General features: G+C 37.9%; 1 protein-coding gene across 1 annotated transcript in view; it reads right to left on the minus strand.

Annotated features, from left to right (window-relative positions):
• LOC138004134 (NFU1 iron-sulfur cluster scaffold homolog, mitochondrial-like) overlaps positions 1-10680 on the minus strand; it is a 16039-nt gene extending 5359 nt beyond the window's left edge. Inside the window, exons 1-6 of the mRNA XM_068850564.1 lie at positions 10485-10680; positions 7506-7647; positions 6586-6652; positions 5849-5963; positions 1556-1619; positions 1-31 (exon numbers count right to left, since the gene is read on the minus strand). The exon at positions 1-31 is cut by the window's left edge and continues 9 nt beyond it. Of these exons, the coding sequence (XP_068706665.1) occupies positions 1-31; positions 1556-1619; positions 5849-5963; positions 6586-6652; positions 7506-7647; positions 10485-10668 (603 nt within the window). The 5' untranslated portion in view covers positions 10669-10680. The remainder of the gene's footprint in view (positions 32-1555; positions 1620-5848; positions 5964-6585; positions 6653-7505; positions 7648-10484) is intronic.
• Positions 10681-12500: the final 1820 nt, after the last annotated feature.

Consider the following 12500-nt stretch of genomic DNA (forward strand, 5'->3'; position numbering starts at 1 on the left):
GATATCTCCACCATCTTCTTGAACTGTCGGTCTGCCAGAAAGGAATAGTAATAATTCCAAATCAAAGCACTGTTAACAGAATCAAGCTGTAGGAATACTACTAGGAACCTAACATTACCATGAAGCAAATTAATGCCTGAGGATCAACTGTCATTAATGTTACAAGTAAAAGAAAGTCTATCACAGCCAAATCTAAACAAATTACGATAAGACTACATGTACATGTAGCCCAAGTACTGTCAGTAAAGTTCACAAGCTTATTCATGAGTAACTTCAAAAAGTCATTCCACAGACTTTTGATATAAGTCAACTCTCTCATGGTGACCACATCCCATAAAATTAATGAGCTCTTTCAAGAACAAAACTATTGCATTTTGTCTTTCAAATGCATGAAACATAGAAGTGATCCTCACACTCTTGTCTATCTAGACAATAACTATTATCTTTTAGTAAATTTTCAGCTCCGACTATTGCATTTCTAGCTTTTTGATTGGCTACAAAACTCTGACTATGAGCCAATAGTCAAAGTTTTATGTCATATGGAAAATAGTGAAATAAGATGCTCTTTCCGGACGCTTTGTAAAATTGTAGAAATAAAAATCGGCGGCAAAACCCGGTTTGAGAATTTACTAAAACAATTATTCCATTCGCCCTTGTTGGATATGAAATGTTTATAACGAACTCGCGCTACGCGCTTGTTGGTTATTTTATCGTTCATATCCAACTCGGGCTCATGGAATAATTGTTATATAGACACCTGAAAAATGTTCGTGGCTTTAACCCTTTGACACCCAAAACCGGCCATACTTAGTATTTTACTATGTCTAACGTCAATGGGGAACCCCCAGGAGTCACTGGGTTAACAGGTTTCGAACTCATGACCTCTGCTCAAAGACATTTTGTTGTCCAGATATTAAAGTGGATCACTTAATCTATCTTTCGTCTATCCGCATTTGACAAGTATATACATAATTTGTACATTTACATGTATTTCATTCTGTCAAATTTATACAGATGCACTGCTTCAAAGTTCTTGTAAGCAACCACTACTCAATTTTTTGAAGTGACTGTGACCACTTTGTAAGCCAAAAATATTCCATATTCCATTTGATATCTGTTGCTGAAAAGGAACCACCCACATAGATCAGTTATGATTGTCAGAAAATCTTTACTAAAGTGTCACAAAGTGCACCTTTTAACACAGCAAGATTGCTACTGTAAAAGCCATTGGCAACCTCCCATAAGAAAATACTTTGTCATGCAACAAAGATGGTTACTTTAATATACCTGACTGTTCAGTATGTCACACTAAAGAGATGCATGGCCCTAATTATATAGATCACATAGTGTTCCGCAAGCTAACTTCCACCTTAAAATACATGTATTCGTGGACATACACGTACTGTAAGTGTATGAAATTTTATAGCCCTGTTTGTTTCTTAGAATTGGACGGTAAAAAAGTTGGCAATTGAAAATAACAGAACATTGTCTGACAATGCTACTGATGTGCATGAATCGCTTTATAATTAATGGCTTTGTACTTCACAATTTATACCTTATTCTTGTTTCTAACAGCTCCTTTATCATAGCAACAGTTTCATCATCATCAGGGTGGATTGCTGCAAGTTGCAAATGTGTGAGTACAGACAAATCTAAATACTTTAATCCTTAAGTTTCCCTCAAGAGAATGAGACTATTAGATTTTATGTTTTCACCACGATTGCCTATAATATCGAAATTTGATTGGCTAATTTGCCGTTGTCATATGTGCCAACCCCCAGAGCACAAAAATCTGGAGATGTCTACAAATGTTTGCATTGCACAGTGACGTACGAATGTCATTTTCAACAATGTCTGAATACTCTCCGAAAATCACCCGAAGGCCTTCTGAATGACTGCTCCTGGCATCTCTCAGTTAGAACAGCATTTACCTACCATATTGCTATTGTTCCCAAACTTTCTACCGTGTATTGTAAAATTTCATTGGTTAATTTGTGACCAATTACGATACTCATTAAATAAGTCAATTTGATTGCTCTGTTTCATGTTTTCTGATCGAAAACAGCTCAAATAAGAGCACCAAATCTACTTCTTTTTTTTTTTTTATTTTCCTTGTTGACATTTCGAAAATAACCAAATAAAAGAAAAAAAATTGAAAAAGGCCACGGAAGACCAGTGTATTTCCCAGAAGATTTGGTGGTCAAACCGGGAGATTTAATTGATCACAAACTTGGAGACTCCTGGGAAAACTGGCAGAGTTGGCAGGTATGCGTTGTCAATAAGAGTCTAGACAAAACAATGTAATAGCCAATCCAGAATGCTCATTTTGGAAAAATAAACCAACCATAATTATTGCCAGAAAGTTATAGACATGCTTTTTGTCATGCTCTGAAATAAACAATTTCTTTGGCGTTGAATATTGTGGTAAAAAACAAATCGAGTGTGGTTCAGCGTTGTCTATACTCTTATAGACAAAGGTGTACATGTACAGCTGTATGTTGTGGACTTGCGCGGCGCAGCGGCCACTCAACAACTGTGTCCCCTCCAACCCAAACAGTCCTAAGAGTGAGACTATAGATTAAACTCCGTCTAATTTGCCAGACGATTTTACTCATACTCACAGCAAACAGGGCAATAATGACTCAATAGTAGCTTTGGAAAGAAACACTACATGATTGAAATATACAGTATTAAACATTTGAACATGACCAAGAACTTCCAGCTATAAAACTTACATCAGGTTTTGATAATGCGTGAAAGTTCTTATACTGTTACAGTAGCTCTTTTAAAATGCAATAAACACCAGCAAATGCAATAAACACTGGGACTGGGGACTGCCTCAGGGATGAATAGGTTAACACAGCAAACAGGGCAATATTTAACAATAAGCCCAGGTCAATAGCCGAAGGGCAAGGGCTACAGGTCAATAGCCCATGAGGCAAAGCCCAATGGGCTATTGACCCTCACCAGTGGCCCTTGAGGGCGAAGGGTCTAATTGAACATTTTAATATCACCCAACTAGTCGGACAGAAAAGGCAATAATAAAGTTAGCAAATGCAAGTTGAAGAAATATTTATTTGGAAATAAAACAAAAGAAAGCATCATGCTTTTTGCTACTCGAGGACTATTACTAATAGTCCTCTAGTAGCGTAGCCAATTAAAATGCACGCTTTGCATTAGTCCACGAGTTGGGTGATACTAAAAAATAATAGTAGCTTTGACTTGTAGCACAATACACATGTACATTAGTGGTTGCTCAAATATATTTTCCGATATCTTTGCAAGCTAATGACGGATTTCGTTCAAATTTTCTACCTTACTTGAACAGGGATTGTTGTTAAGTGATATGTTAAAAAATTATCATTTGGAAGAACATAAGAACAAAAAAATCTTCAAAATGCAAGAAAATAGTTACAAAATCAGCGTGTAACGCGTAACAGCTAATTTGCATGAAATAGTTAAAAAAGTAAAATTTCACCCTCAATGCAATCTATTTAAGAAAATTCAACAGAGCAGAAATATTAAATAGGAAAAAATGACACTATACGCAAAATTACAGTTCTCCACATTTATTTTACAAATAAAGAGAATTATAATTCTAAGGACGGTTGCCCTTTAGTGCTTGTGTAACGCTCAAGGTCCGACAGCGCTCCATGCCTTACAAATGCCAGGCTAGCGACTTCCAAACGCACCTACAAAAGAAGAGAATTTGTTTGAGTAAAGTTCATAACATTGTTTACCATCGAGTACGAAAGGTTTTCAATGATCTCAAACGGCGATGAAGAAATAAAGAATTTTCGTGATCGGAAACAAATCTGTTGCGTACTTTCGATTAGTAAAATTGAATATTACTTACCCACAAGAAAACCTGTATCTCAGCCTCTAGTTACCAACCGTCGCCGATACACAGCTGCAGCACAGTTCACTTACTGGTCTTCAAATCCTGCTAAATTTTATAGTCTTCAGTAGGCTTAAAACGAAGAAATTCTACAAACAGTGAATCGGAAACATATTTCCAGTTGAACTCCACGTGTGTTCAGCGTAACGATCAAATTACAACCACGCTCGTAGCAGAAAACGTGCCAAATCAAACTAGAATTGAAGACACTTTCCAGCCGAAATCCACAACAAACATCGAAGGAGTCCTGTGTAACCTCTCCTTAGTATCTTGGGGGTGTTTATATAACAAATCAGGGGCAAAAAGCGGGAAAATATCAGAGGTAAGTGGACGTGACGATTGCGTTACACAATAGTGTACAAGGACTTTAGAGATGAATACTGAGAAGAAAAGCATTTCAAATGCTGAAAAGGTGGAGGGAATAAAAGATCTTCAGGGCTTAAAGGCCTCTCTTTTGTTAGAGAGAACATCACTGACATGAAAAAACTAGACAAAAATGAAACAGCTTTTGGGCTTGCTGGCACTTTGTGACACCTTTGTGGGGAATTACAGAAGAAAAGAAATAATATTTATTAAGTGCCTTTGACTGTAAATGAATAAATAATTGCCTCTTTTTAGTATACATGATTTAGAAGTAGTTGTGTTAGTTAAGTTTGTTGTATTTTAGCGATAATAGTCATGCTAAGCAAACCAAATAGTCAGATGCCACGCCCAAAAAGGATTCTGGGTAATTTCTAAAACAAGCTTTAGACAAGAATTATACCCTGAAAATTTTCCAAATATGTTTCTTTGATGTTAATTACTTAATATCTGGCAAGTAATGATGATTTGGGGATATTTTACACATTTTCATGAAAGTGCTCTATGTAACATGTTACACTGGTGTACATGTGTATCGTGCTACAAGTCTTTGGAAAGAAATGTACCAATTGGAATATATTACACATTCATGACGGAGAACTCTAACCCAGCTATAATACATCTGGTTGTAGTTATATGTGAATTCAAGCGCTTTAAATTTAAATGCAATTAAATGCAATTTAACGGTGTAACCAACTAGGAGCACAAGTTTTACCTTCGCGGTCAGCGGTTTGTTAGATATAAGCGCATGTGCCAGGATTCTTCGTGTTCTTGGTCTATAGGGCGTTGTAGCAGTTTTGTTGGCATTTTAGTCAGCATTTTCTGAGCGTTAGCGTTTTCCTGAGCGTGGGGATTCCTTGGAGGCTGTCTCCTCTCCCCTGTCCCTCCCTTTCTTTCCACTGTTTTATCAGTGTGACGGGTACCTGCCTTCTCCCTCCAGGTGGGGGCTCATGGCTGGGTTGCCTGGATTTGCCAGCCATGGGAGCGGTCTCCATCTGGGAGCTGGCTGCCAATAGTGGAAGCTCCTGGATTTCTCAGGCACCCAACCACCACTTTGCAAGGCAGTTGTTAAATGACATTAACACCAGCTCAATCTTAAATTATTGGGTTTCAGTTTACATTTAATTGGTCAGACCTCGCAGTTTATCATACTGTAACATCTACTTGAAAGTGGCCATGATATTGTGCAATAACAAGTCAGAAAATTGATTTCATAGGATATAATTACATAAGTGTGGACCGCAAACTACAATCTGGGTCAAAAGACTTTGGGACACTTGTTAAATTTGGGCGAAAGTAGAGAATTTACTGTACATGCTTCTATTGTTATGTGAGCAACGCGTGTCCTTCTTTTGCTGCCTCTTTCGTGCCCCCCCCTCCCCCCCTTTTCCCCCAGACAATGTTGAAGCATTCGAGCAATCGATGAACGAATCTTGATTTCGGAGACCGTGAAAAATCAACATTGTAACGGGAGGAGAGGGAAAAGCAGGAATCGTCCCAACAGTTTTGACCGGGACAGTAGGTTTGAGATTGGCTAAGTGTGAATTTGGGTGCAGTAAGAGATGAGATTAATGCCCTAATGTGCTGTACCTGTGTCACTTGCAGGTTGATCTTCAGTAAGGATTGGGACACTACTGGCAAAAAAATCCATTATGGATGCAAATATATCTGGTTTTAAAATTGACCAGTCATTTTCATCATCAGTCTGAGGAAGGTAAAAGTATAACATTGTTTACATGTAAGATAGCGTAAAGAAACTTCCACTCAAAAATCTTGAGGACGTAAATCATGCCTACAAGAAATCTACTGTAGTTCCATTCTGGTCTCCGAAAGGTACAAGTGCAACTTTTAGCAAATGATATTGATTAAAACCTCTGAAGGATATTTAAAATTCTGGATTTACAAGTGATAATTATTTTAATTTCTTGTTAAAAGTATCCCTGGAAGCCATTAATGTACAGTAATTGAAACCAGAAATTTTGAACAAATTTCAAAGATCCTTCAAAGGCTTTTATACAGTCACCTGGATCTTCAGCATGCCTCAAAAGTTCTTGGATCTTTTTTTTTTAAAAAACAAAATTACCTTTTGGTTGATTTTAGTTAACTACTAAAGACAGTATTAAGTATCAAGTGAAGCTATGATGCTCGCAGTTATGAATGCAATTTTTGCAATTGCGTAAAGAAATTTTCAGGCTTCTTTACGCAATTGCAAAAATTGCATTCATAACTGCGAGGATCATAGCTTCACTTGATTTCATATCCGCAGTTCATATGTGATCCATTTCATATATCATTTCATTAACAGTATTAAGTAACTGCGAACTCACTTTGGTGACAGTTATAAAATCTGGTCCAAACATGATACCCTCCACACCGTTGATTCTGAATAAACTCCTACAGAAGTTGATAAAAATAATAAAAAAATAATGGCAATTCAACTCAAAGCATCCAAAAACAAACTGCTAGAAAAAACAAAAAACACTAAATGAATTTATTTATCAGTCATTAAAGATTGTGACATAAAATTTCATATGTTTGCTAATAAAAAACGGTATTCTCTTGTTCTTTAATTGCTATTATAAGCCTTTTAATGCTGGCTGCAATGGACAAAATTCAAGGAATATATAAACCCAAATGAGATCGGTACTACTACATGTAGGTCTTGTTAACAGATTTTAATAAACAAAATCTTAAAAAATAATGTGGATGAATATTTATTGATTTAGTTGTAAGAATTTTATGAAAACACATTTAATTAAGCAAACACTCTTTAATTAGGTTTCAGTTTAGTTGGGATTGACCCTTCATAGGGCTAGCCTATGGGTCCTTTTCAAATGCAGGATTTGAATAGAGTATAATAAATTATCACTGGTAGCCAGGTGATCTGGTTATGTAATTTGGAAGACTGGGAAGAAAAATTTTAATGCTGTATCCCACAACCGCGCACGGCCTTAGGTGTTGTTTCCAAACTCCCTGTGGTATTTCCATCGCCAAAATTCAACGGATCATTCCATGTCAACCACATTTCCTGTTACTGAATAAACATTCAAGTAGACCCGACGAGATCTAACCTCGCTTCTGCCATGTTGAATTCGAAAACGAGGCCGCGCGCGGTTGTGGGATACGGCGTTAAAATTTTTCTCCCCAGTCCTCCGAGTTACGTCACCAGATCACATGGAGGGGATACTGGGGAAATGTTTCAAGATTAATGATATGGCAGTTTAATGCAGCATGTACTGTACTGTACCTTGCTAAGGGAGAACAGTATGCAGACTGGACATTCGGAAAGTTAATGGTACCAGACTCCAACACCTGTTGACCGGGAACAAACTTCAGACTGTTTGGGTTTGGAGTTTCTTGCACTTGGATGAACATTGTCCTGGCTTTTACTGACATATAACAGACATATCAAGACTAAACACAAAAGATCCATGTGATACCATATTGATGAAAGAGATACTATATTTTGATAAGTGTGAGGATCACTTCTTTATTTTATTTTCAATTGATACTGTGTTCTAACAGCTTCACACCCTGTGAAACTGACAGTGACCCAGAAAATCAAACACACAATGCATCTTATTAGGTGAAAATCAATTCTTTCCATGTCAATGAGGTTTACAGTTCAGCTTCAAATCAGTTACTACATGTACCCTACTGAAATTAGTATTAGACTTGTATGGAAGCAGAACCTTGCATTGACACTACAGAGGTTCAACAGAGACATTCACCAGGAGTTACCGGGTACAATAAATTTAATGAAAGTCCCACTGTTGTTAAAAATTGTAGACTTTGTGTACTGTAGCAATGTAAGTAGTAGTTAATCTGCTAAATGTGCACTATTGGATAGAAGTTGAACAGCATCATGTATTGCTTTCATTTCACTAGTTCATTCCAGCCCATCTACACTGTACAGTTCCTTGTAGTTTTTCCAACAAATGTCATGAGAGTGAAAATGAGAATTTTAGAACTGACACCGGCATTCATCTGGCAGACAGGTTTACAGTGTAAGTGGCGCACCCTGGTCCCTAAGGCATCCAGAATGTGACAAACAAACCTGGCCCAATTTTTTTGGCCAATCAAAGAGATTCATTTGCCAGCACTAGACAAAGGAACATCAATTTGGTGAAATACAATGGGCATTTTGGTCCGACCAGTTGCATCAGTCAAAGTCGAAAAACTTTGAATCGGTTTATAGGCTTCTTGTGGAACAACTTCCTCTCATACACACCACTTGACATTGATAAGGGGGAAATGTTGTGCAGCATCTGCAAAATGCAGACTACAGACCAATTCAACCTCAATGATTAGGTGGACTATGTCTCTTACATAATTAATGATGGTGGAATGCGTGAGCTTATTCAACTCTTGAAACATTTAACCCATTGACTGCCGAATGGTGAGAATTGACAGATCTTACTCTGTCTAACTCCAGACGATTTCACTCATCAACTGGGGGCATCCTAGTGTGCCTCACGGGTCCCCCCCATTGACCCACTGACTCCTGGGAGTAAGACTGTCTAACGCGAGGCTATTTTACTTGTAAACTGGGGGCATCCTAGGGTACCTGAGGGGTCAATGGGTTACTGTAATTTCCGGCAGTATACCCGCGCGGTAGATTACCCACATCGGTCATTTCTTGCAATACCAAGAAAAAAATTTCAACAGATTACCCGCAATAGCAGATAACCCACACCCAAAACAAACGAAATTCCTGAACCACCGGTAAAAATCCGTTCTAAAAAAAATCAATATCTCAGAATCTTTGGGAGGCACGGTGGCCTCATGGTTAGTGTGCTCAACTTCGGAGCAAAATTAAATGGTCCGGGTTCGGGACCTGGCCAGGGACATTGTCTTGTGTTCTTGGGCAAGACACTTTACTCCCTCGGTGCCTCTCTCCACCCAGGTGTATAAATGGGTACCAGCGAAATGCTGGGGGTAACCCTGCGATGGACTAGCATCCCATTTAGGGGGAAGTAGAAATACTCCTAGTCGCTTCATGCTACAGAAACCGGGGATAAGCTCCAGCCTGATGGGCCACTAGGCCTGTAAGCTGACTTTAGCTACTAACTGTAAGAAATCGCTTGAAACCGGAAAATACTCTCTACCTCAAGGCAGTGCTTGCTGATGTGCAAAATAATTATTGTGGTGTTTTAAGATTTTGACAGTGAATGTTTGTTTACATGCGTGCCGACAATCACCTTTCATGTAGCGTTATATTAATTACGCGGCGGCAGCAGCCCCATGAAATTAACATGTTGGCATCATTACTTTGAAGCCAGCTACATTGTATTTCACATTTTTATTCTCTTGTTTCCTGAGTTTATTATTCCAGTTCGTGAAGAATGTTTTTATTGTCAACTAAACAAAGAAACAAGCTGTGAAATTAGCAAGGTAGGAAAGTAATAGCACACACGTGATAAAAGATTTTGTTTGTCAACGATATTTGCTGATATGTTTTCAATTTGCATCACTTTTCATCGAGAGCATTAAAGTCTATTAGGCAATTAAAGTGGGATTAAAATAAGGCAATATTCAGTTTTTAGGAACACCTTTTTAATGACTTTTATATTTTTTCCCGGCTTACTGTTTTAAAACTATACTGGAAGATTTAAAAATTATCACATTACCCGCACCTTTCTATAACACACACCAACAACTGTTTATGGAAAAATTAACACATTACCCGCGGGTAAGCGGCCGGAAATTACAGTAATCTTTTACAGAATATTGATATCTACATAAACAGGCTGGTATTAAGATAGAAATGTTGGAACCAGTTAAAACAATTATAAATGAAGACTTGCTGGTGGAGAAATACATGTGATTCAAAAGCTGAGAACACGATAATTTAATTTTGAATAACAGAATGTAAAGTACATGGCGTTCTAACAGACGTCTCTCATAAAGGAAGTAAGCTGTGAAGTGCATATTTGGCATATCTTGGAAACATAAACAAGACTGTTATTATGAAAAAACCAAAAAGAGCAAGGTTGATTGATTCAACCATTCAACTAGTCTTGTTCTTCTCCGGTTTTAATTTTTGATGGTTTAATTGTTATACCCCTGATTATGCCCTTCATCAGGATGCAGTATATACTTTAAACTTTGGTGGCTTCACCTCGTTTGCTTGGTGGCTAGTCAGTGACTGACGAGCCAAAGTTTTAAAGACACTATATTTACTCTCTAATTGATCGTCTGCCATTAACATTATACAACAGCTCACCTCGAAGGGGAATCGAAGTTCTTTCCCGAGTAAAGGCAGAAATCCTTCCGGTTTTCCTCAGATAAGAAAAGCTGCATGTATGAGTTCTTCGGCTTTCTTTAAAATTTTCAATATCTCCACTGGCAAGAGAAATTCTTTGCAAATGTTTTGAGAGAAACCTTCCCTGACGCAAGCGAGCTGCCATGTTTCTTTTCACTGTGCTAGGTAGGTACGTCATGTATGGGGAATTATTATGGACCCAATACATATTACATCATTACATACATATTATGTCCTGGAGGTACACAACGCAATTCGGCTAACTCAGTGTTGTACCCAATTCAAATCTTTTGGGAATAAAACGTTTTGTTCCAAGTATTACCATATCATTTAAATGTGAATGCTACATTATCATGCAAATGCATTACACAAAGCACCTTAACCCGTAGAGATTTGAATTGGGTACAACAACGAGTTAGCCGAATTGGTCTATCATACACAGCTAACATACCTAGACACAGCTATACACAGCTATAAAGGGTTATACACAGCTATATACAGCTATACACAGCTATATACAGCTATACACAGCTATACACAGCTGTACACCGCTATAATGAGCTGTACACAGCTATAAAGGGCTATACACACATATACATCGCTATATACATACCTATACAGGGCTATACATACACAGCTACACATACATACATACACAGCTACACAGGTCTATACACAGCTATACAGCGCTATACACACTTATACATACCCATACAGAGCTATACAGACCTATACACAGGCAAAGCTATACAGAGCTATACAGGTTTATACACAGCTCTACAGCGCTATACAGAGCTATACATACCTATAAAGGGCTATACAGACCTATACACAGGTATACATAGCTATACACAGCTACACAGGTCTATACACAGCTATACAGCGCTATACATAGCTATAAAGGGCTATACATAGCTATACAGGGATAAACAGAGTTATACACAGATATACAGTGCTAGACACAGCTATACATACCTATACAGGGCTATACAGACTTGTACACAGGTATACATAGCTATACACAGCTATACAGGTCTATACACAGCTCTACAGCGCTATACAGAGCTATACACACCTATAAAGGGCTATACAGACCTATACACAGGTATACATAGCTATACACAGCTATACAGGTCTATACACAGCTATACAGCGCTATACATAGCTATACATAGCTATAAAGGGCTATACACAACTATAGAGGGCTATACAGAGCTATACACAGATGTACAGGGCTAGACATAGCTATACAGGGCTATACACAGATATACAGCACTATACACAGCTATACATACCTATACAGGGCTATACAGACCTATGCACAGGTATACATAGCTATACACAGCTATACAAGTCTATACATAGCTATACAGCATTATACACAGCTATACACAGCTATACATACCTATACAAGGCTATACAGAGCTATACACAACAAAACAAGGATATATACAGCTATACAGACCTATACACAGGTATACATAGCTATATACAGCTATACAGGTCTATACACAGCTCTACAGCGCTATACACAGCTATACATACCTATACAGACCTATACAAAGGTATACATAGCTATACACAGCTATAGAGGTCTATACACAGCTATACACATCTGTATAGCGCTATACAGTGCTATACATACCTATAAAGGACTATACAGACCTATACACAGGTATACATACCTATACACAGATATACAGGTCTATACACAGCTATACAGTGCTGTACATACCTATAAAGGGCTATACAGACCTATACACAAGTATACATACCTATACACAGATATACAGGTCTATACACAGCTATACAGCGCTATACTGGGCTATACAGAGCTATACAGACCTATACACAGGTATATATAGCTATTCACAGCTATACAGGTCTATACACAGCTCTACAGCGCTATACAGAGCTATACAGACCTATACAAAGGTATACATAGCTATACACAGCTATACAGATCTATACTCAGCT

This window comes from Montipora foliosa, chromosome 5, assembly GCF_036669935.1.
Source record: "Montipora foliosa isolate CH-2021 chromosome 5, ASM3666993v2, whole genome shotgun sequence".
Lineage (NCBI taxonomy): Eukaryota > Metazoa > Cnidaria > Anthozoa > Scleractinia > Acroporidae > Montipora > Montipora foliosa.